Genomic DNA, 25510 nt, shown 5'->3' on the forward strand with positions numbered 1-25510 from the left:
GTTATCACGGAGAGAGGGGGCAGGCGCTTAGCGCTTACTGGATACCTGCTGTGCCAGGCCCGTGCTTAGGATGGCTCACCTCACTCAGAGCTCCCAAAAACCACATGAGGCCGGCACTTACCTCCTTGGACAGATGAAGAAGCCAACCCTGAAAGGTGCGGCAACTTGTCTGCGTGCATTGGATCATGGCAGCGGAGTCGGGGTTAGAACTCATAGCTTCCACTTTCTCGACTGCCCCTACCATCCTGCCTTCCAAGCCCCCAGTGAACCCAACATTGCCCAGACCTCTTCTAGGAAGCCTTCCCTGATCTCCTCCAGCCCCCTGCGTGGACGTCTCAGGCATTCTGCACTCAGAGTGGTCCACAGACCAGCAGTTTGGCATCACCCTAGACCTACTAAATGAGTGTCTGTGGTTTCACAAGATCCCCAGATGATTTGTCTGTGCATTAGAGGTTCCCACATGCTGACCCTGAAACCAGGAGGGCAGAGCCCCAGGGGAGCTGTCGGCAGACCCGGCTCCCACCTGTTCCTTGCCACGTGGCTTTGGGAAATTCGTTTCACTTAAGCCTTGCTCTCCTAATCTGTGAAATGGGTATGCAGTAATACTAGCTCCTGTCCTGGGATTCTATGAGGACTAAAGGAGGCACGGTGAGCCACAAAGAGCTTTGCAAGTCGTCAGGACGTCCACCCCAATAGTCCCCCCAGAGGAACCTCTCCGATCTTGCCCCTCTCTGTACCCCCCACGTCACCAGCGCCGGGGTACCCAGCAAATAGCTGTTGGGTGAAGGCACGATGGGTCCGAGCAGAGGAAACTGAGTGGTGACCTCAGTGCCCCGGGCCCTCACCCCACCCCCCTGCAGCGGGCCCAGCCGGGTACCAGGCGGAAGGAGCGCAGCACTGACAGGTTGCCCATGCGGGACAGGCCCAGCTCCATGAGGCTCAGGATGACAATGATGCTGTCGAAGATGTTCCAACCCTGCTGGAAGTAGTAGTAGGGGTCCAGAGCGATGATCTTGAAGGTCATCTCTGCCGTGAAGATCCCCGTGAAGACCTGGGGAGGCACACAGATCGGGGTGCCCAGTGTTTGGGCTGGAAAGACCCTCTGGCCAGGAGGGGCACCCTGCTTTCTGACTCTTGCAACCCCGGGGGCACCCCCCCCCCGGGGTGCCAGCTCTGGCTGCACCCCGGCTACCAGTGGGTGCTTGCTCGGCCACGGCCCAGCCCCTCGGGGATACCTGCGGCCCTAGCTCCCTCTTCAGCTCACCACCCGCGACCCGCTGGCCTGGCCCTCAGAAACAGCTGGGCGCGCCTCAGGCTCTAGGCGGACTCACAGCTCTAGGAGGCACCTGGGGGCAGGGGAGGCCAAGGTGGGGGTGACACCACCCAGCCTGACACCTTCCAGCCCGTGTCACCGCCCGAAGTGCTCTCCCTCCGCGAGGGCCAAGTACACGCATTCCCGCCAACACTCAGGGCTCTCATGTCTCGGGGCCTTTGCCCCTGCTGTTCCTGCTCTGCCTTGTTCACGCACTGAACTCTCGTCACTGCAGTAACAGCCAGCCCCCCCCTTCTTGAGGCCTTGACAATGTGCCAGCCCCGGGCTGGAACGCTCCTTTTAACCCAACCAACAACTCGACGAGGAAAGTATCATTATCCCCATTTTACAGGCGAGGAAATGGAAACACAGAGAGGTTAAGTAATGTGCTCGGGGACGCGTAGCTAGTACCTTCGAGAAGCAGGAAATGAACGCAGTGTTGTGCTTCAAGATTTGGAGGAACCGCCTCTGCCTCCTGAAGAAAGTCTCCAGGAGGCAGAGGCTGGGTTTCCCTTGGTTCGTTGACACAGTTCGGAGCCACCCAGCCTGGGCCAGCAGAGCCCCACGGTCCAGGAGCCCACCGCGTGGTGGGCCAGGCAGCCGTAATCATGACCAACTGCTCTGCAATGTGCCCGCTGCCTCGACAGGAACGTGGCTCCTGGAGGTGGGGATGGCCTGGGCAGGCACGGCTGGCAGGAAGTTGGCGCCTTCTTGGAGCTGAGGGGGTTATTGTGAGGGCAGTGAGGAGGCACTGGGGCGTTCTGTGGGTGAGGGGCCAGACCACCCCTGGGGACAGTACCAGGGCTTGAGCAGCTGTGAGGGAGGTAGAGGCCAGGGATGGGAGCCTGAGGTAGCCTGCCGGGGTCAGTAAACAGGAGGGGATCACCTAGCCCTCGGCACCCTGAGGGGGCTCTGAGCCTAAAGGAGAGACGGAGGGGTACCTGCATCAGCCCCTCCCCCTGCTGTCTGGATAAGGGGTGGGCTGGGGGCAGGGATTGCTACTGGCCAGGGTGGGGGGTGGGGCAGCGGTGGGGTGGGTGGAGCGGGGACCAGATGGCAGGTGGGCGGGCCCCATGACTTCAGCGGTCCCAGAGGGAACTGTTCCCCCACCAGCTGTGGTCTTGGGGAAGGGAGGGCCCCCCACATCTCTCAGCCTCAGCTCCAATGCCTGGGCTGCCCTCACATGTGGGGAGACATCCTTGGGTTCTTCTGCCCCTTTCCTCAGCACCCAAGCCGGTCTCCGGGTTCTGTACGCAGAACCTTTCCATCCCCCTGACTCCATTCTCCTCCTGCTCTTCCAGCCACGCTGGTCTCCTCCCTGCTGTTCCCTCCTCAGGGCCTTTGTATGTGCCGCTCCCTTTCCCTGGGCCATCCCCTCCTCCCCCAATCACCGGGCTCGTTCCCTTCAGGTTTGGGCTTAAAAGCCACCTGATGGATGAGGCTTCCTGATGCTTAAAATCATGACCCCCTCCCACCAAACTCCTCATCCCTCTTCCCTGCTCCATTTTTCTTTCCCTCACTTACCACCATCCGACATACTGTGTATGTGGCTGCGGATTTGGCTAGACTGGAATCTCCACAGGAGGGACCGTTTCTGTCTTACTGCAACAAGAACAGTGCCCAGCCAGCGGGCAGTCCACCAATATTTGTCGAATAAACACACAAATGGTTGGGCTTCCGACCTTCAGCTCCTACAGTGCCCGGTGTCCTGCCAGCCACACTTCCTGCACTGGGTCTCCCTGGGAACCCCTAAGGGTGGGGCCTGGGAAGCCCCTTCCTCTGACCCCGGCTGGCCCTCTGGTCTCCCCCATCACCTGCCCGAGCACGCCAGGGTAGGTGGGTTCTTAAGGCCCGTTCGACAGACCCACGGATGCTAACGCTCATTTCTGGGAAAGGAGTTCAGGAAAGATCCCTGCCTCACTTTGCCCGGGTGCAAGGCTATTCTGGCCGCAAGAGAGCAGATATTAGCTGGCATTGGAAGTCAGAAGAAAAAGACAGCAGAGGCTCTTGGGGAATGCCTCTTGGGGGAGTGAGTGATCACTGGAAGCTCTTTAGACACGCAGCATCTTGAAGAGCCCCGATCTGCTCGAGCAGAACCTGCATTTTGACTAGATTGCCAGGTGATTCGAGCACTGGTTCTCAAACTTGAGGCACTTGGGGAGCTTTAAAAATACTGATGCTTGGGTCCCACTCCCAGAAATTCTAGTTAAATTGGACTGGAGTGCAGCCCAGGTATTGAGTTGTCTTTTGTTTGTTTTTGTTTTTAACTTCCTAGGTGACGCTAACATCCGGCTAAGCTTGTGAACCATTGCTTTACAAATGCATACATTTTGGTGCCTGAGTCTTCCTTCCAAAGGACCAGCTCGGGTTTTCTAAGGCCTTGTGATCAAAGCTTGATGGTTTAAGACACGCAGAGAATGGCAGCCAGACCCAGGTTTCAAAGCTGGATCTGCCACTTTATGATCTTGGGCCAGTTTCCTCATTTCCCTGAGCCTCGAGTGTCCTCATATGTAAAATGGGGATAATAACAACCCCATAGGAGATCTCTAAGGGTTAGAGCTAATGGATGCAAGGCAGAGGCTCCTATGAGAGGGCCATTATTGTTATCAGCAGCAGCTTTTACTATGATGGACGCGAGTGGCCAAGAGTGCCAGGCCCAGGTAGGGTCTGTCTTCAATTCTGCCTGTTTTATAGCCTCACTGGGATCTGGTCGGCAGAGGCTGTGTGGGTGGGGACGTGCTTTCCTTGACTCCTGGCAGGGAGGCCACTGCGCAGTGCTGATGGAACCATAAACTTGCTTTTAAAATTTAATTATTTGTAAACATCCTTCAATACCAATTAAACATGATCTATGGCATCTTCCTTCCTTCCTTCCTTCCTTCCTTCCTTCCTTCCTTCCTTCCTCCCTCTCTTCCCTTTTCCTTCCTCCTTCCCTCCCTCCCTTTCTTCCTCCCTTCCTGAACAGTTGTGGAATATTCCACTGTACAGATATGCCATAAGTAGTTTAACCATCTCCCTGCAATGGGCATTCTTTTGTTCCTATTAAATACATTGCCATAATAAATATCCGTCCACATACATGTTTGAAAACATCTTGCCCAGTTCTGTTCTTGGATAAATTTCTGGAGATGGAACTGCATAGTCAATGAGATTCTGACACATATATTTCTAATTTAATTGCACAGTGGTTGGAGATTGAAGAATGCATGATACCCTGTCTTTGCTGCAACTTGCTTTGAGACATAAAATGTGGTCATTTTGTAAATGTTTCATGTGTATTTTCTTTAATTGTTGGGTGCTGTGCTCTGCACATTCAATAAATGAAACTTTTTATTCCTGTTATTCAAGTCCTCTAGATCCTTGGTGATCTTTTGCAAGCTTGACCCATCAGTTATGGAGGGTGGCCTCTCACTAAGATTGTGGTCTTGTTAAATTGATCTCACTGTCTGCTTTACATATTTAGAAGCTATGTAATTTGGTGCATGAAGGTTTAGAGTTCTATATTCCTGGTGAATCATTCTTCCATCTTTATGTTTTGGATCTCTTTATCCCTCAATAACACTTTCTGCTTTAAAGTATTTTTTTGTTTGGTATTAATATAACTCTATTAATTTTCTTGATAGTATTTGACTGTTCTATCTCTTTTCCATTTCTTTTTCTTCAATCCCTTTTAGGGATTTGTCTCCCAAAATATGTTTGGGCATCTTTTGTAAAAAAACATATAGCTGTGTGTAATTTCTTTACCAAAGTGACGATCTGTCTTTTAACTGGTGAGTGCAGTCCCCACTTCTATTTATTGCGATTTCTGGTATATTTGGACCTACGTCTTCATTTTATTTTGTGCTTCTATTTTTTTTTCTTTTGCTTCCTTCTATCAGGTTGAATTGTAAAATTGTAAAATTCCTCTATTTTCCTCTCTACCGGCTTGGCAGTTAAGACTTTCCATTCCTATCCTCTTAGTGGTTGCCCTAAAAAGTTTTAACAATCAGTCTTGAGTTCATAACATCTAAATTAATATTTCATAGTGTACATGAACTTAGGCCATCCTACCTCCAATCCCTGTTCCATGCCTATCTTAGATGCTGCTGTTGTTCAATATTTTAGTTCCTACTTTTTATACCCTCCAATCAGCAATCCTTATTATTATTGTATTTACAGTCAATGCTTGCTTGGTTTTTCCCACATTCTTACTATTCCTTTCAGGATCTTTTCAAATCCTATTTCTGCAGTCATTTTACCTCTTTCTGAAGTATAAATTTTTGTTATTGTTTCAGAGAGACAGTCTGTGTGTAGTAGGCTCTTGGTCTTTGTTTAGCATACCTTTGTCAATGGTAGGATGATGGGTATAGAATTCTAGGGTGTCTAGTGTTTTCTCCCTGAATTGTGAAATGATTATGTCCCTGCCTTCTGGATTTTGTTGAAGCAACTGCGAACTTTGCCGTCTTTCTAACTGTTGTTCCTTTAGTAGGCAATCTTTCTTGTTTTGGTTGCTGTATGATGTCTTTGCTTTTGATGTGCTGCATGTCTAGATATCTTATTTATCCTGCGCAGGATGTAATTCCTGAATCTAAGGGTTCATTTCTTTTTATCAGTTCTCACCTATTCTTTCCTTGAATATTCCTTTGCCCCCATTCTCCTACTTTCTCCTTCTGGAACTCCTATCAGCTGTATGCCTTACCTTCTCATTCTGACTCCGTGTCTCTGAACCTTGATTTCATAATTTCTGTCTCTTTACTTCCCTGTTCTACATTCTGGGCAACTTCCTTAGATCTAAAATTATATTAATTTAATTCTCTCCCCAGCTATATGAATGTGCTATTTGATTTATATATTGAGATTTTAATCCCAGTGACTGTTTTCCATTTCTAGAGATTTGATTTGGTTCTTTTCCAAAGCTGTCTTATTCTTTTATGTTTTTAATTCCTTCTTTTTTTAATGTTTTATTTATTTATTTTTGAGAGAGAGAGGGAGAGAGAGAGAGAGAGAGAGAGAGCACAAGTGGGGGAGAGGCAGAGAGGGAGAGGAAGACACAGAATCCAAAGCAGGCTCCAGGTTCTGAGCTGTCAGCCTATAGCCCGACACAGGGTTTGAACCCATGAACCATGAGATCATGACCTGAGCCAAAGTCAGTCACTTTAACCGACTGAGCTACCCAGGAGCCCCTTTAATTCCTTCTTTTATGTCTTTAGTTTTTACAAACATTCTTGCTTTATAATCTCTATTCGACAGTTATATCATGGGACATTCTTAAGGGGATAAGCCTCCGTGTGTGTGTGTGTGTGTGTGTGTCCGCTGACTCTTCTTCATAGTGGGTATTTCCTTGTGTATTTTGTAATTTCGAGAATACACTTGGCCTGGGTTAAAAGTGTGTCTTTTCAGAAAAGTTTTGTGCTTGCTTCTTGCAGCAACATATCAACATATCATAGGATCACTTTATCTGTTAAACTTTAGGCATAGGTTCCAGAAACACTCAGCTATAAACCTGAACTCCACATCTACAGAAGGCCAAATTCATTGTCACAAGCTTCCAGGGGTTACTTTTTCCTCCTCTTCAGTCCTGGCTGAGACTGACAAGCTTCCTTCTATATCATTTCCCAGTTTCAGTGCCAGGAGTTTTTTCTGGTTCACTGTTCTGCCAAATGTAGGGCTATATTCTCATGGGGCTACTCAGTTCCAACCCCTACTCACAATGTCTAAAGACTTGTCTTGTCTCTACATGTTCACTGAAATCCAAATCCCCAGATTACCCAAATCAGCAATATCACCTGCTCCCGACCCCCACCCGGGGAACTACAGAAACACCTCACCTGTAAACTGCTATGGTTTTTAAGCTCCTTTCTGTTTTTGTTACTTGGGGATTTTTGTTATTTTCTCATGAGCTTTGATATGCATTTCAAAGAATATGTCCTATATTTTTAGTTGTTTCCTAGTAGGAGACTCATCAGGATTTTTGGTTCACTGTGTTAGGAACAAAAGTTGCATTTGCTCTCCAAGTGATGGGCTAAAAGTCAAATCTCGCGATCTTCTCTTTTATGGAATTGGTCTTTAACGACATGCTTGGAAAGGTTTTTCCCATACCGAGGTTATTTTCCCATCCTTATCTTTATGGTTTGTTTCGTTACATATAACATTTAAACCACTGAGGATATATTAGCTTCAAGACAATCAAAACCTTACGTAGCAGCAATAAAGCTATCCAAATGAAACACAACGCAGCTATAATCCAATTACATGACTTATTACTAATAACAGAGCCCCAAGTTTAACACACCTTCACTTCAGTCACAACTCAGTGATCCAGGGAAGCCACCAGTGTTCTTTATCACCTTGATTCGCTGCTCGGCCCAACTCAGCTGGTCACATTCCAATAAAACTGCCTTCAACTGCAACCCACCTGAAGACCACCCAACACGAGCCAGGCACAATTGTTCCGTGAGACACCTACAGACTATAATATAGCTTTCTATTTGCACATGGAAGAAGGAACGAAAGTACAATTATAGCAAAATGGACTCACATTTGCGAAAAAAATTTGAGTAGACCCCAAGATAACTATCTAGAGTTCTAGATATGGGAAGTTATAAACGAAGAGAATCCTCACAGTCCATGGTGTAGGAGACCTGCCTGCCTGGGGTGGGGGGGGCACCACCTGTGAAACCAAGATAGGGCGGTCTCTGCAGTAAGAGAACGCTTGGGCTGAATGACCCTCTCCTTCACCCAACCTCGGTGATGATCCCAGGAGCTCCTTTCAGAGGCCACTGGACACTTTGCCAGAGTTCACCTGGAACCCCCTGGGAATGGCTGACTGTGCTTAGCTGGGCAGAGCCCGTAGGGCCCTGCCTGTCAGAGTCAGGAGACAGTAGTCACATGCCCAGCTCTGCCACTACTATGTCACCTCTTGAGCCTCAGTTTCCCATCTTTAGAATCAAGAGGTAGGAACTGATTTGATCTCCAGGGGAAAAAAAACCCATCAGAATTAGAACCCAGACATTCCGACTTCCAGGGGCAGTCTCTTTAATAACATCAACAGTGACAATAACCACAGACCACAGCTATCATTTATTTCGAGTGCTTACTGTTTATCAAACTCTGAGCCAAGCACATTACACACATTATCTTATTCAATTCTCATTAGCTTCCTATGAGCTTGGTATTGTCATACTAATTTTACATTTATTAAATTAAATCCTTATTTTGCCAATGACTGAGACTAAGTAATTTGCTTGAGGTCACATAGTAAGAGCTGAGTCAGAATGCAAATTTGGCTCTGCCTGACTGATTCACTACACCCAACTATCCATCAGTCCATCAGTCCATCATCCATCCATCCATCCATCCATCCATCTTTCTATCCTTCCTCCCACCTCTCCATCCATTCATCCTTTCCCTAAGAGAACTGCCTTTTATTGCATAGGCTCCTCCTCCAATACTAATGGCTGTATCTCACGTCCCTGCATATTTCAAGTTCTCCCCCAACTCACTTTTGTTCTCTAGCCCGTGGGCATCTTCATCCCCAACTTCTCACTCTCGTCGACATCTCTCAGCTCCTTAAAACCTGATCCTGACACTTCCTGCTCCAAGATGTTTTCCATGACGACTCCCACCTTCAGAAGATCCTGTTGTGCTCTGAATCCCCCCTCGCTATCCACGAAGGCTGAGCCAGCTGGCCAAGAGCCCTTCGCACTAGGATGCCCATTTGAGAGTCGGCAGCCAGTGGCCCTTACCAGGTTTCCAACCTGCAGCATCTCCTCGAATTCCGTTGTCATGTTGTAGTGCTCCAGTGCCATGAAGAGCGTGTTAAGCACGATGCACATAGTGATGGTGAGGTCAGCGAACGGATCCATGACCATGAACTTCACTCTCTGCTTGATGGACATCCACAGCGGGCAGCATTCCCAGATCAGGTAGCGTTGGGCGAAGCGGGTCCAGCACGGTGGACATTTGCGGTGAGACTCTTCCAACTCTGGGGGTGGCCAGTGAGCAGGTTTGTTTCTGCGGACTGGCTCACATATAGTTTGGTATTCCAGAAAAGACACATGACTTAGCTGGGGAGATGGCAGGGCTGCTACATGACAGGGGGACCGTGAGAGGGGCACAGAAGGCCAAGGAAAGGTATGGCTTGTGTCCTGGCCCCTTACTCTGGAAATATGACAGTGGAGGGCCACAGGGACAGGAGGTCAGGATGGATGTGGGGACAACCGGGACAAGACAGATTAGGACAGATTTGGGCTCCCTTGAGACAACAGTCTCACACAGACATGGGGACAAGCTGAAGAGGATGAGACAACATCTGAGATAGGCTAGTTCAGATCTAAGGACACGCAAAACAGAAGAACAGACGTGGGCATCTGGGACATGTTAGGACAGATGGCGGGTGCCTGGAACAGGCCAGAAGAGATATGAACACATATGGGACAGGAGGGAACAAGACTGGGGAGTGATGCCAAGTTCAGACTGGAATGGATGGGGGCTGCCTAGGGTGGGAGTGGCCGGGACAGATGTGGGATGCCTGGAATAGTCTGTGGTAGGCACGGAATGGCTGGGAATAATCGAGAACAGGCGTGCTGGGCCAGGGTGGTCCCAGGAAGGCATGGGGATGCTTGGGAGAGGACGGGATGAGACTGGTAAGCACCTGGGACAGGCCAGGACAGCCAGGGGGAGGTTTGGACGAGACACAGACGTGGTGAGGACGGACAGGCAACAGACACCAGAAAGCCTGGGCCAGCTGTGGGGATGTCCAAGGCAAGCCAAGCAGCTGGGGGATGTTTGGCTCAGGTCAGGCTAAGGAGGAACATTTGGATGACACCGGGGGTGCTGACCTTCCAGGGCGCTGGTGAGAACACTGACTGCGCTAAGCGCCCGCTGTCGCTCTCCTGGTCCCTCGAAGCCATCGGCACTTGGAGCCTGGGGGTTCAGCATCTGGGGCCTGCCCGGCTCCTCCGACGGGGTGGTCTGGGTGCAACCAGCAGACAGGCATCAGTCTGGGCGCCAGGGTCCTGCTGAACCTGGGGAGGCTGCTGGGCCTGGGGCAGCTGTCCCGGACTCGGGTCTCGGGGGCCACAGGGAGACAGGATGGGGGTCCTTATGGGACACGGATGCTGGGTTTCTCTGCCCCCAGAGACCTCCCTCCCTGTTAATAACTCCCCCATCCCTCTCGCCACTCATTATCTCCTTCATTCTCCTTTTCGTCATCTGCTCTCGTCAGTGGTGATTCTTGAGCGTGGACAGGAAACTACATGTAACCAGATGCTGTCATTATACATTAGGACATGCAAAACCAATCTGGGAGTCTTAATTGACCACAAGGTCCCTAGAGTCAAGAGCATAAAGAAACAGAAAAAAAAAATCTCCCGTGCTCTAAGGTGACATTAATAGAAGCATAAAGCACAATGCTTAGACATAGCTGGTGGGAGCTTCTGTGGAGGCAGCTTGGCTCTCTTGGCCAAGAAAATGTTAAATTGGCTCTGCAGTTCCTCATCGAGCCAATCTACCTTCATAAATAATTATACACGTGCACCAAAAATATATACGCAACGATGTTGACTGCAGCATGCTTCCTAATACCATAAAAACAAAACTAATCAATGGAAAGAATCCTAAGATCAATTATGGATACAACCCAACTCTGGACTCGGATACGGACAATAAAGACAACGACGTAGTCCCGTGTGCGTTCCCACGGGAGCCCCTCTGAGACGAACAGTTTGTGGAAGAGCCAAGAGAAAGGTCTGGAGGACACACACGGAGTTGTTCAAGGGAGTGTTTCCGGGGGCTGGGGTTGGGAGGAGAGGGGGAGGCCAAGGAGAGGGCGGAGTTGCCCTTCACTTCTGCACTTCTGCGCTGGGGGACTTGGTCGCAGTGCACCTGCACCGTTTTTGTAAGTAAAAGAAGCAGGTCTAGAGATGGGAGACGTGGTGTCTGAGGAGGGGAGGCGGCAGCAGGCACTCTGGGCTGGCTCAGAGCCCCGCCTCTCAGCGCCACGGGGGGAGCCCACAACACCGCCACGGCGGCATGGCCCTGCGTGACCAGGGTCCACGAGCCCGAGCCGGGGCTGTGCAAGGCACCGGGCTGTTCAGCACGCAAGGGTGAGGCTCTACGACCTCTGTGGGTCGGAAGCAAGATGGCCTGGGCTCCCCCGGGGCGGCAGAGCCAGGGCCTGGGGTGGCTACCAAATCCAACTGCGCTCAGGCCAAAGTCAACCTTTGCGATCGGTGGAATGGCCTGAAATGTTGCCTCGGGAGGGAGTGAGCTCCCCAGTCGGGGAAGTACTCAAGCAGAGGCTCCTGAGAGGGCCGCGGGGGCTGCTGTAACAGTAGTGGCTCCGGCCCAGTGGAGCCACACACAGGGCCCCCTTAACTCACAAACATGTCTTAAATTCTGCCAGCTTCTCTTCTCCTCCTTGACACTCTGCAATAGTCTGAGTTATCAGTTAGTGAGTATTTACTTGCTGCTCTCCCACTGTGGGGTGAAGACCCGTCCCTGTCCCACTGATGACACACGTGCTTTGGCCAATGGGATGTTAGTGGACGTGACGTGAGCAAGAGCACTTTAAACGCCGTCTGCCTTGCTCTTGCGCTCCAGTAACCGCTATGTAAACACAGCCTCCCCAGGTAGCTGCCACCCTTTCGGCCTGAGCCTCGGCACAGAGACATACGGAGCAGCGCTGAGCCTGCCCCACAGTGTGCAGACCGAAGCAGAGCTGCTCAGCCAAGCCCCACCTAGATCTGTCAAACCGTGGTCAACCTGCAGATAAGTGAGCGTGAGAATAAAGGCTTACTGTTAGCCACTGACTTTCGGGGTACTTTGTTACACAGCATTATTGTAGCAATAGCTGACCGATACACCACCCTGGTGCAGTCTATCATCTCTTCCCTCTATTCTCTACACAGCAGAAAGGGATTCCCTTAAAAAGTGAATCAAGTCATGACAGTTCTCTCCTCCTCTCACCCCACGCTTCCCATCTTAGAGTAAACCCACACTCAATTGCCTACAGGTGCCGCACAGTCCAAATCCCTTCTTGCTGTTTCCACCACACCTGACCCCGCCTGGCCCTCTCATGCCTCGAACACGGCAAGCCTACTCTTCTTGGGTACTTGCTGCTTCCTCTGCCTACAACACTTCTCTTCCGTATCTTTGTGGCTTGCTCCCCAAGTCATTTGCCTGCCAATTTGAATGTCACCTCTTCAGGAAGGACTTCCTGAGTATTCTAAGAGCCATCGCCAACCCTCCCCCTAGCAACATTCTGTCCCATGACCCTTACCGCTATCTGGAAATATTGACCAGTTTGCCATCTGTCTTCCTGACCACAGTGTAAACTCCATGAGCTCAGAGCTCTTGTCTGTTCACCGCTATATTCCTGGAGCCTCCAACTCAACGCAGCAAGGCTGGCACTGGATAAGTGTTGGTTGGGTGAATAATTACTTGGGAATCAGGGGCTTGGGTTTAGTTCTAGCTCTGCCCATAACTTGCTAGATGACCAGGGGATAGGAGGATGCAGTCTAACCTGTGGAGGAAGAAGAATGGCCGTTCCCCACCCCCATCTGGCCTTCTGGGACAGGCACTCTCATATAGACAGCTGACAGAATACGTTTTCACCCTCCACCCCCTCAAGCGGGATAAATTAAACATGAGCTGTCTGTTGGGCTGGCCCTTCTTCCCCTCTCCTGTCTTGGCTGAGCACCCACTATGTGCCCCACACTGTACCCTGTTTTCAGACTAGAAGTGAGCAGACGTGTCTCAATCCGATGCGGTGGAAGCTGCCAAGGCACTCCCAGGGGCCTACGCCTGCTAATCTCTTTAACTTTACAATGTCTCCATCCTGGTCTGCTAATTCCTTTAACTTTGCAAATAAGCCCCTTGGCCCGCTAATCCCTTTGAGGTTACAAATGGGCCCCACAGAAGTGAGAAAGGGTGAAGTCAGAGTTCCCAGTAATGAAGTGTTTGAACTTGGATTCCTCCTGACGTGTGCAGCACAATGAGATGATTTTCTCCCTAATGAGATTAGGAAATTCTATTAGTGTTCTGGGCTGCTAAATCTGATTCCACAAGGCTGAGACTCCAGGGCTGGACCTGCGGGGGGGGGGGGGGGGGCCTAGACCAGCAGGATCGGGTGTTCCTGGGAGGCCAGACATCCCGCCTTCCAGGTGATGGCTAGGGCCTTCCCAGGCCCTCCCAGATGCTGTGATCTGCCCCCAGGGCACTCCCAGGACCCTGTCCTTGACCCCCTGCTCCAGAGGAGTGTGAGGGCCTCTGGCATACTGCAACGCACCCCAGGAATCTTTACTCCTTCCTCCTCGATAGTAATGGCAACAGATAATAATTACTCGAGCCTGAGGCAAGTACAGGTCTAAGCACCAGACAGGTTTTAACCCTTTTCGTCCTCACCACAACCTGCTGACGTGGATATTATTTTATTTCCACTTAAGCGATGAGGAAACTGAGGCACAGAGAGATTCGTTAACCTACATCAAGTCCCACAGCCAGAGCCAATGTCTGAGCTGGAGCAAAACTGGCCATTTGGCCGTGAGGCCTCTCTCTTCAGCCCCACCTCCACCTTCCTGATCAAGGCTCCGGTCTTGTCCTAGCTTCCTTAGAAAGTCTCCCCTCCCCCGTCTCCTACAGGCCCTGGCGTATAAGCCACACATCTGCCCTTTTCCTGGGTGGGCTGCCCTGGGCACTGTTGGGGGGCAAGGGTCAGCAAGGACACTCCAGGGCTGACTGGGCAGTCATCGGTCGGTCACGGGCTCAGATGACCGAGTGATAAGAGCTCTGGCCGGCCTTTCACGCTTCGGCAGGTCTCTCCACTACCTTTTTGATGGTAACTTCAACTCCTTTCCTCTTTGCTCCCTGGGTTCCAGCTATTCTGACCTCATGGCATTTCCTTCAAAAGGGTGGGCGTGCTTCTGCCTCAGGGCCTTTGCACTGGCTGTTCTCTAGGCCCGGAGCATGCTTCCCTCAGATGCTATATATACATTATTATGACATTATCACAGCATCAGCAGGCTCATGATGTCCTGATATCCACAGCCACGTGAGCCCATTCATCCCCACGACAAGACGAGATGGGTGTTTTAAATTCGTTTTACAGATGACAGACACAGAGAGAAAGAAAGCAACTTGCCCACTGCCATTCAGCTCGTAAGCTATGAGCTGGGATTCAAACCCAGTTTGTGTCCCGAATCTGGGTGCTATATCACCCCCCCCCCCCCCCGCCGCCAGAGTTTCAGAAAGCAGCCCCCGGCTCCCACTCTTGCCTCCTTTAGGTCTTTGTTTAAATGCCTCCTCACGAGTGAGGGCTCCCGCTCTTCCACACTTATTTGCCCTCCTACAACAGCACTTCTCAGTTGGGCTAATGTTGACCAGTTTGTAAGTTACTGAACTATTTCAGGCTTGGTCAATAACTGTTGCCCAGAACCCTGTAAGTAACCCCTTGCCACTCTGGCCCCTTTCCCAGAACCCCCTGCATTAAGCAGGACCCAGCAACAATACGGGCTGATAGCGGGCACACACGGGGCCTCCAGGACACGAGTCCTGTGTCACCATGGCATCTCGGTGCCCGAGCTTTACCAGTTGCTACATATTTAACTATTACCCCCGTTTATCAACGTTATATGCCACGTATACATATATACCTATTTTTCTTCTTTCGTTGATTTTTGCCTGTCTGCCCCCATTATCATGGAAAATCTGTGAGGGCAGAGATTTTTTTTTTTTTTTTTTTTGCTAGGTTTATTCACCCCCAGAGCCCAGTATACAACAGGTGCTCGGTATATACTAGGTGAGTGTTTTGGACCTGGCACCGGTGACCAGTTTGGGAGACCAGATCTGCCCTGGGGCTGCATCACGGGGCTGGCTCACCGTGTCTGGGGGGCGATCCAGTATCACAGGGCGGAGCAGGCGGCTCCCCGGGGAGGTGGCCTCAGGGTCGCCTGTCCCCAGCAAGGAGACCACTCCGTTGCAGTCCACGGTGCTGTTCCTTTTACCATTGAGGGCGTGGCTGAGAGCCGAAGTCCCGGGACTGGGCTGTCCCTGGGCACTAGGCCGGCGCAGAGGCCACGGCACGAGCAGTGACGTGCGGTGGCTCTCGCTGTCCCCCGCTGTGCTGTTTTCATCATCTGCAAAATCTGTCTCCGAGCCCAGGTCTCGCCTGCGAAAGGTGAAAATGCTCCCACGGCTGGAGCGTGGCTTCACGGAGGTCCTGCTGAGGCCATGGGCGCTGCTCAGACGGTTCTGGGGGCACAGGGAGAAGCCCGCTCTTCATGTGCTCGCAGCCTATCCCTTGCGGTGTTCTCTGAGACTGAGAGAGCTTCTCAGAGCATCTGGGGCTTTCGCGGGCCACACGGGAACTGGGTGGGCTGCGGCAGGGTGCGTTCAGAGCGCAATCCTGCGCTACCTGGGAGCTCTGCTCACCTAAAGCTGGTGCCACGGGGCCTTCGACATTCAAGCTTACCTGGGCCTGAAGATGGGGCTCTGGCTGGGCCCGGGGAGAAGGAGGCAGCAAAGCTCCTCGTGGTGCAAAGAGGCCCGGCCCGAGCAGGACCTGGGGCGGTCGGCCAGGCACCTGACTCACATGGGCATGTCCTCGGGCGCCTCCGGTCCACACCACAGGGTGTGGTCTCAGCCCTAGTCTCAGCCCTAGCCCCAACGCTGGGGACTTAGCTGAGGTTGAGGACACCATGACACCCAAATCTAGCTCGGCTCTCTGCCCAGACGCCCTCCACTCCAAGAATGGGCATGGGAAACAGGAAGTGCTGGGAGGGGGCTCGAGGATACTCTCCTCGGGGAGCAGCCGTGAGGGGCTGTGACTGCACCAGGGGCCCAACATGATGGGCTTTGGATGCCAGACCCACCCGGAAAGGGCTGGAGCCCCCGCCGGGGATTACCATTGCTCTGGGACCGTCCTCCGAGTCGGATTTGGGGAACCTGTCATCTCCACACTCCTCTGTCCCTGAAGACATTCGTTTGCTCCTCTTGCGTCTTCTTTCATGGGTTACTGGGGCCAAAGGGGACATCTCCAAGGAGCTGCGGGACACGGTATCCACACCCCTGATGGCGAGGGCCTGGAAAAGGTGGAAGGGGGATGTTTGGGTTTTTGAGATTTTGTGCAGCCTCGGGCTAAGGCAGGCCAGGCAACTCTCAGTATCCGTTTCCCCATCAGGAAGTGGGCTTGAACGCTCACCCCAGACAAGGGCGTCACGGAGAGATGAGCCCAAACAGACCCAGGCTGTTTTCAGAGAAATCAAAGTCCCGGGAAGAGGAAAGAAGTGGCTGGTGTGGGCAGCTCTCGGAAGAGGGGAGTGTGAGGGACAGCTGGGGGGAGGATGTTGATGAGCAGAGGAAGTGACAGAACTAGAGGGCAGGAGATCTTCTAGAAGGTTCAGCTGGCTAAAACAGGGGCTGGGGGGAGGTGGCATGGGGCAGGGAGAAGAAAGTGGATGCCCACATGGCTTCTAACAGGCATGCTCTGTCATCAGCCTCCAGGACCTGTGTGTGGAACTATGAGTAACCACGGCAGCACCGCCAGGGCTTATTTTCTGAGCTGGCTCAGGCCTCCAACCTTGGACCTTCCTCACTAAGCTACCAGAGGCATCCCTTAACTAGGCTAAACTCAGTCCTTGGACACGTGGTTCTCTTTTATCCGGCATGCAGAGGCTCCTTTACCCAGCAGGCATCATTTTTACCCAACAGGCACCATTTTTTACCCAGCAGGCACCACTTTTACCCAACAGACACCATTTTTACCCAGCAGGCACCACTTTTACCCAACAGTCACCATTTTTACCCAGCAGGCACCATTTTTTACCCAGCAGGCACCATTTTTACCCAACAGGAACCATTTTTACCCAGCAGGCACCACTTTCACTCAGAAGACACCACGGTCATAGGAAGCACTTCTCTCAGCACGAACCACACTCACAGGGCCCACCTTTACCCGGGGGGGCACTCCTTTTACCTCTCAGGCACCTCATGAGCAGGCACCGTCTTTACCTAGATACCAAAGCTCTACCTACCAGACAGCACATTCACATAAAATACCTTTATCAGCAGACACCAGCTTTACCCAGCAGGAACTGCTTTTTATCCAGCAGATGCCACACTTAAACACACCAGATTCACCCAGCAGGCACCACGCTTACAGGCACCAGCTTTATTCAGCAGGAGCCATGCCCACAGGCACGTTTTACCCAGCATGCATCACACTCACAGACAGCAGCTTCACCCAGCGTGCATCACACCTGCAGATACCAGCTTCACCCAGTGTGCACTGTGCTTATAGGCCCCAGCTTTATTCAGCAGGCGCCATGCCCGTGGTCATCGGCTTTGCCCAGCAGGCACCAGGTTTACAGGCACTAGCTTCACCCAGCAGGACCTGCCTTTTATCCCGCAGATGCCACACGTAACAGGTTTCAGCTTTACCCAGCAGATGTCATGCCCACAGGCACCCACGGTCAGGCGAGGGGTTGGTCTGGGGGCTTCCTGGCCGCACTGCTCACCCACCTCATGCTCTTTCTTGAGCATCTCCATGGCTTCCTGGAAGCGCTTTTCCTTCTCCTCGGTCTCAGCGATGGTGGCTTGGTTTTGCTCCTCGTAGGCCATGGCAACCACAGCCAGGATCAGGTTCACCAGGTAGAAGGAGCCCAGGAAGATGACCAGCATGAAGAAGATCATGTAGATCTTCCCTGCAGACCTCAGGGTCTGAGGGAGTAAGGGGAGAGAGGTTATCTTCACTGGGGCCCCTTCTGGGTCATGGTGGCAGAATTTCAAGGTGTCCGGTCTGGCTGTGCCAGGGGTTCAAATGGCCACAGCCTGGGGAGGGAATGGAGCATATTCTACCGGAGAGGCAAGTGTTCTAACCCGCAGAGGAGAACGACCCACGCACAGGGGATAGTGTCCCACCCGTAGAAGGAGGCAGAATGTTCCAGTCAACGGAGGAAATGTTGCATCCACGGAGGGGACTACTCCATCACACAGGGTGGAGAAGGGTCCCACTCACAGAGCACAGAGTATCCCATATGAAGGAATGGGTACCTGGTCACCAGCAAAAAGAAAGTTCCTTGGCTTACTGTGTCCCCCTCCCTCGGATGCAAGCGTCCCTGTCCCCCGTTCCTTGAGCCTCCTCAACTCTTGCCAGTGGAGAAGCTGCCGGGGTCACTTCTAGCTAATCACTTGGAAGTGGGCCCCTGGCCTGTTCCCGGTGTCCCCCCGCTGTCCGCGCACCCACGTACCTGCTGGTAGAGGCGTTCCCAGCAGTCCTGCGTCATCAGGCGGAAGAGCGCAAGGAAGGCCCAGGCGAAGGAGTCGAAGCTCGTGTAGCCGTGGTCAGGGTTCTCTCCCGCCTTCAGGCAGCGGTAACCCTCTGGGCATGTCCTGCAGTCAGACACACAGACTCTGTCCCATGCTGTAAGGGGCCCCCTCCCCCTGAGGTGCTCCCTGGGCCGGACTCCTCTCCCTGGGCAGCCCAGCAGAGGCCCCGCTGCTTCACGAGGCTGAGTTTCACGAACTTGGTACCGCACTGCCGGGCCTGACACCGGGACTTTTCGTGCTGTGCCTCCGGCCTGGGACACCGTCTTCCCCTTCTCCCTACCCATCTGTATTCAGCTGGGCCTAAATCCAGCTCCCTTCTGCCCACACAATACACCATCCCCGCTGCTATCTGAGTTTTCTCTCCTCTCACAGAGGAAGTGCCAAGGGCTGGCTCACAAGTCTCTTCCTCTGGCTGCTTACCCCACAGGGAGATGGGCACAGAGCAGGCATGCGGTGGGGGGAGGGCAGGGAGGCTTGGCTGAGCAGCATGGAGCCCAGGGCGAATGCCAGGCCACGGGGCTGAGGGAGGGTTCTGGGGCGGACGGGCTGGGGCCTGGCCACGTCCGGAGAAGATGCCCCTTTGCATGACTGCGCACGCAGACAGAGTGAGGCACGTTGATGATTCGCAGGGCTCGATGGGACAGCCTCTCTGCTCAGAGGGACTGCTGGGCTGGATTCATGAGCGTGAGACGTAGAGGTGGGGGGAAGGGGGACTCGGCGAGTGGGAGGCTGCTGCCAAGGGGCCTCCGTGCCTTTTGCTAACGTCCTAAGACCTTCCAGACAATCTCTTTAGGGACAGGAAGGGCCGGAACTTCGTACTGAGAGATGGAGGACTGCAGCCCCACAGAGCCCCTCCCTCGCCAGGTAAGCCTGTGTGTCCCCTTCTCCTCACAACTGTGGCACAGTCACGCTGACCCAGACCCCGTATGCCCAGGGCCTTGGGAGCTGCACATGGTCACCGGGCATCTCTGGGCACCACACTCAGCCTGCAGGTGTAGGCTCTGCTTGTCCTGGTGGAGAGTCTAGGCCGTTGAGGGGTAGCCATACTCACTCCTGACCCAGAGGACAGATGGGCAAGGAGGGAGTAAAAGACTGGAGGGGAAGAGAGCAGCCCTGGGCGGGGGGGGGGGGGGGGTCTTCTGGAAAGGAATGGAACTGGGGTCGGGCTGGTGGGAGGCACTGTAGGCTCTGTTCGCCCTCCCTGCAGATCTGATCCCCCTGCCTTTTTTTCTTTTAATCCCCTGATAGCTGTCTTCCCTGTGGTGGGGGTGGGGTGGACAAGATGGCAGGGAACAGAGGTAGGGGAAGGCCTGGGGTCAAGGGCATACACTCGAAGCACAGTCAGTTGAGAAAGTACCGGGGGACACCTCCCCCTGCCCCCGCCTCCCTCACCTCACCTCACCCCTTCTGGGTGAGGTGGCTCCGGGGGATGGGTGCCACATACCCGGCATCAGAGCTGTTCCCACACAGTAACACGTCGGAGGTGCCATTCTTGAGCAAGTAATTTTCTGAAAGAGAAACATCCGACGGTGAAGGGCACGTGTGGCCCAGACTCGCAGGGTTCTCGCTTGGCACCCAGGGCTCTGGGGAGGCAGAGACACCGCTGGTGGTCTCTCCTCTGCCCCTGCCCTTGACCACCGCCCCCCCACCTGGCTAGGCCTGAGGCAATTCCAGCTGCTTCCCTGGCCTGCTTCTTGCTCCTCCTCAGACATTCAGCTGCCTGTGGTCCCCACAGTCCCAGAAGACCCAGGAAGTCCCCGCAGGGAGCTTCTTCCGTACCCTGCCCTGAGCCACTCAGGAGGACAACCGGGGCCAAAAGAGGCCCTGAACCAGGAGGCAGGAGCTGAGTCACTGCGTGCTCTTGGAAGGCTACTGCCCAGCTCTGTCTGGGCCCACTTTTTTTTTTTCAAATAGGATCCACACCCAGTGCAGAGCCTGACTTGGGGCCTGAACTCATGAACCCGAGATCAAGACCTGAGCTGAGATCAAGAGTCAGACACTCAACTGACCAAGCCACCCAGGCACCCCTGCCTGGGCCCACTTCTCTGTGCACAGGTGGTGCAAGTGATACCTGTTACGTTCACCGTGGCATGCCTCGGTCTGCTCAGACAGGGCTGGGCTGGACCGGGTGACATACGTGCCACCAGTCCTGTCCCCTCCTCTCTGTGGCCGTCTGTCAGTCCCCATCACCCGCCACCACCCCCCTTAGTTTTCTGCAGCAGTTCTCCAAGTGTGGTCCCCGGACCCACGGCATCGAGCACCAATTGGGGCCTGGTTAGCAACGTGACTTCCCGGAGTGCCGCCCCTGTCTACTGACTCAGGAACTCCGGGGCTGGGGCCCAGCAGCGAGTGTTTTCCGGAGCCCTCCAGGTGACTGGGACACATGGAAGTTTGAGAACCACTGCTATGCGGCCACAGCTAAATCGTGAGCAAACGGAGTCACTGCATTTTTGTCTGTTCTTTTTTTTCCAGAGTGGATGTCTGGGGTACAGAAGAGGCCCTAACTTCAGAATGCCCCTTGGCCTCCTTGCAGGCTGGAACCTGGCCTCGCACCAGTGTCTAGCCTTGATCCAGGCTGACGGCACCGGGTAAGAGAGGTGCTAGTCATCAGCCTGGAGAACAGAAAACCACGTATCAGTGGCACGACAGGAGGGGCGTGCACGAAACTGTGCAATCACTGAGTTTGTTCCCACCCCCTCTCGGGGTTCTGGGGGGCACGCGTATGGAATCAACATCCTGGCACGGAACACCGTCGTCAGCTGAAACATCCCATGTCAGGCAGGCGGGGCCTCCCCTCGGAAGCCTCACACGCTACCCCAGCTCAGTACCCCTCCTCTCGGCAGGCCGGCCGGTCTTCTCCCCATTCTCGATTCTCTAGGGTCAGTCCCACCTCCAGCCATGGCAGCTGCCATCCCTTGTCTGCCTCTCCAGCTCACTCCCTCCGTCCTGTTCCTCAAGCGTCTTGCCATCGAGCCTGAGAACTCACAAGGGCAGGCCCAAAGTCTGCTCCCCTTCCGTCCTCTCCCGGAGGTCCGAAGGGCAGGGGCTGGGATCCTGAGCACACCTCTGGGTCTCCGGGGGATCAAGCAGGGCCTGAACGGCCCCGGGGGAGGTCTGCCCCCTGGCGAGGCCTGCGAGGCCTCACAAAGCCCTTCCCCGGGCCACAGACCAAGCCCGCACCTGGGTCGTTGAGGTAGAGGTCCAGCGACTTCCAGACCAGGCCGTCGGCCTCCACGGAACCGTTGGTGTCGTTGAGTGCCGTGAAGTTGCGGACACACTTGTGCCTCAGGTTGCCCATGAAGAGCTGCAGGCCGATGAGGGCGAAGACACTGAGGCAGAAGACCGTGAGGACCATCACATCGGCCAGCTTCTTCACGGACTGGATCAGGGCCCCCACGATGGTCTTCAGACCTGGGGAGGCAAGAACGAGCAGGGGGCGGGGTCACCCACGGGCACCGTGCTCCCCGCTCCATCGGGTGGGGGCCAGGCCTGAGGGGGTGCTGGGCCAGATGGGCAATCCTGAGGTGGGGGCAGGTGAGGCAAGCCCCTTTCGGGCTTTCCAGACCCAAACCCCCATTTCCTCCACGACTGAGATTCTGCCCTGATTCCCCCAGGGCAGAAGTCCAGTCTGGCCTTGTATTTTCAGAGGGCCCCGTTCTTTTCGCTTTTCACTAGCCACATATATGAAACGGGTGTGGGAAATGCTGGTTTCTTGAGGAAGAAAACACCCAAAGCCTGTCCCCATCTGGCCGGTCCCAAGGTATGCGAGGCCTTGTCCTTTAAATGTGACCCTTGGGAAGGACACTTAAAGGTAACCCGTGGGACGTCCAGGCCCATTCCAGGGCGATGGAAAGGCATCAGCCTTGATCCCGGAGATAGAGAGACACAAGCCATTCCTGGCAGAGGAATGCGGCGTGTGCATGGTGCATGGGGGGCTGTCAAGAGGTGTGGCAAGGTCATGGTGGGTAATGTCCTAAGGGGTCTGTCCTGGCCGTGGGAAAGGTTCACGGACAAGAAAGGGGCTGACCTAATTTGCATTTTCCTCCTCTGCCCTGTCCCTCTGGGACCCAACCCCATGCATCCCATTCCCCCAAAGCCAAGAGGCCGTGACACGTTAGTTGCACGGCCCAGCTCCCTGCAGAAGCCAGCACCACACAGCCAGGTGACAGAATAGCACGTGTAGACGCCTTTGGTCTGACACTGAGCTACTGTCCTATGACAAGTTCGAGCCGAGCATCGGGAGTGAGGGGGCTTCTCTGCCAGCAGCAGGGCCCTGCCTCCCACCCCCACTCCCCACCCCGCATCAAAGCGGCCAGATCTCAGATTAAGCTCCATCCGTCCGTCGTCCAGCCGGTTAATATGTTAGGAGCACCCGTGGTGGCCGTGCCCACAGCTGCTGTGCCCATGACCTCGAGACAGGGAGGCAGCGAGGGGCAAACGGGAGAGGGGGAGAGGAAGCCCTCCCACCGTGCCACTGGAGCTGCCGCCTGCCCACAGCTCAGAGGCTCTCAGCGTGCTCTGTGGAAATCGTCCTGGCAGATGTTGGCAACCGCCCCGGGCAGGTGCGGACCTTGCGGGGGTCCGGGCCTGGAGTGGTGGAGGTGGGTCCCCGTGCTGTCGCCCAGCACCCCTCACCTCTAGCAGAGGTTCTGGGACACCTCAGTGAGCGCGCTCTGGTCCTGCTCACCGGGCCCGGGGACCCTGCCCGTTCTGTATGTGGCAGGGGGGGGGGCACAGAGCAAGGGGTAGCGGGCAGCAACCTGCACACCCAGACTGGACCCTACCTCAGCTGTTAGGCTAAAATATCTTTGGTCCAGAGCATCCAGTTCAAGGCCCAGCAAAGCACCTCCTGGTCTGTGGACATGGTGTCCGTGTGGACAATCAGTTGGTGAGGCACAGGATCCAGTCCTTTAAATAGTTGTCATTGATGACAGAGTTCACTTGCAGCAAGAATGAGTCCAAGGAAGCAATGGACTTCTTTCTGAAAAGACCCAGGAAGGGAAGAGTCCCGGGGATCAACTGGGAAACTCTCCTGCCACCGAGGTTCTAACAGGCTGGGCGAAGAGCCCCAACCGTTCCGATTTCATTCCCATTTTGTGGGAGAGGAGACCGAGGTCTGGAGAGGGCCAAGGTTCTTTAAGCCTCGGCTCAAGGGACCTCCTCCAGGGAGCCTTCCATAACGCTGACCACAGCATTTTTCTAATGGCCACATTCAGAGTCTGTTGCCTGCTGTCTCACTGGATTGCTGGATGCCTCGAAGAGGTCCTGGTGGGGCCGGGTTGCGGTTGGCAGGCTTCCTCCTTTTCCCCAGGACTGAGAACTATTTTCCTCTGCTAGCCTTTCTTATAAAACAGACTGGAACTTGCCTTTTCTCAACTGCCGTGGTCAGTGTGCTTCTCGCATCTTGTGGGTATGTGATGCGAGGTTGTCCCTGGGACCCCGGAGGACAGGCCCTGAGGCTTCTGAGCATGAATGTGGGTGCCGAGGCCAATGACAATGCCTGTCCCGATGGAGGTGGCTCCGTGCACTGAGCACAGACCGCCCCACCTGCTACTGGCTCTTAGCAGGAGTCTGGGCCACTTGCGGGGAGCATGGCAACAAGAGGCCCTGTGCACATCCCATGGGGTTCAGAGGCCAGGAGGAGCACTCAGAGGCTCAGTTTGAACCCAGCATAAGTGGGGGGTCCTCCTATAAGGTAATTAGCCCCACCAAAGGAGAGTCTGAACTCCTCCGGGTTGCTCAGAGCAGGGCCCCTGCCTCCCTGGGGGCCGCTACGGCTCCATGGGCCCAGATCAAGGGCCCAGGACATACGGCTTTCCAAATCAGCAATGGACGCGACCATCTGGTTCACTTACTTCTACCCTCGGCTCTGATACCTCCCCAGATCAGCGGCATCCAACCTGTCTCTAGCTGCCTTCTTAAACCAAGTGCCTTCTCCAGTTCTGATTGTGGCTGCATCCAGAAAAGGCCCTGGAAGGAACCTCTGGGCACTGCCCTCTGGGCTGTGAAATCATCATAAGCCTCTTGAGAGCCTTCCTGGATGGATGGGGTGGCCTGGCTTTCTAGAGAGGCCATCCGGGCTTAGATTTCCCGGGTACAATTGCCAACATCTGTCGAGGAGAATTTCTTCCTGAGGCTACCATGCACGGTTTGCTAAACCTCTACCGCACCATGCAGTGAGGGCTGTTAGACGCCAAGGCCCGATGACACCTGTCCACAGAGTACACTCTGTCTCACAAAAGGCGGCTGCAGCGGCGGTGGCTGCTATGTCACCAGAGGGGGCACAATGTCGGACCGGGCACTCAGCCCTGAGTTTTCCTTTTTGGCTGTGTGTGTGTGTGTGTGTGTGTGTGTGCGGTTTCTCTCAAATCCAGTTTTTTTGTTTCCTTATTGGAGGACGATGCATCAGGTGGAAGCGATTCATATACAAGCTTTTAGCTATTCAAAGCACTGAGTTCACTTTGGGAAGGACATCACTATCTCGGGAAGAATTTGGGTTCAATGCAGGACCTACCAGGGGTGCCGTGTGCCCCCCTGGCATCCGTGAAGGTGGGCTTTGCCGGGGTGGGTAGCCCCGAAGACGCTTTGTGAGGCTTTGAGGGGACAGCCGTATCCGCCGCCGACAGCCCCCCGACCCAAGCTCTGGGAAAAGTATTCTGGTGACAGGCACATTCGGAGGGGCCTTCCCAACGGTTGCCTTGGCCCCCGGGTGGCTGGGAAGGCCTGAGTGTGTCCCTCCAGCCTTGGCGTTTAACCTGATTTTCACCTGAAATGACTGATATAGTTTTCAGGGCCCGGAGGACTCGGAAGGTACGTAAAGCCGAGACATTGCCCAGGTCCACAAATTCAGTTGTGTATCTGTAACAAGGGAAAGTCACACACAAGACAGTGACA

General features: G+C 54.0%; 1 protein-coding gene across 1 annotated transcript in view; it reads right to left on the reverse strand.

The window, feature by feature from the left end:
* The window catches only part of SCN5A (sodium voltage-gated channel alpha subunit 5), a 94806-nt gene that overhangs the window by 35440 nt on the left and 33856 nt on the right, over positions 1–25510 (reverse strand). Inside the window, exons 6-15 of the mRNA XM_047099820.1 lie at positions 25383–25474; positions 21797–22027; positions 20061–20124; positions 18538–18679; positions 17810–18007; positions 16195–16371; positions 15170–15541; positions 10132–10264; positions 9037–9275; positions 878–1051 (exon numbers count right to left, since the gene is read on the reverse strand). Coding sequence (XP_046955776.1) covers positions 878–1051; positions 9037–9275; positions 10132–10264; positions 15170–15541; positions 16195–16371; positions 17810–18007; positions 18538–18679; positions 20061–20124; positions 21797–22027; positions 25383–25474 — 1822 coding nt within the window. The remainder of the gene's footprint in view (positions 1–877; positions 1052–9036; positions 9276–10131; positions 10265–15169; positions 15542–16194; positions 16372–17809; positions 18008–18537; positions 18680–20060; positions 20125–21796; positions 22028–25382; positions 25475–25510) is intronic.

The sequence above is a fragment of the Lynx rufus genome, unplaced genomic scaffold (assembly GCF_022079265.1).
Source record: "Lynx rufus isolate CCGP_SWC_20201006 ecotype Redwood Valley unplaced genomic scaffold, mLynRuf1.p SCAF_5, whole genome shotgun sequence".
In the NCBI taxonomy this organism is placed as follows: domain Eukaryota; kingdom Metazoa; phylum Chordata; class Mammalia; order Carnivora; family Felidae; genus Lynx; species Lynx rufus.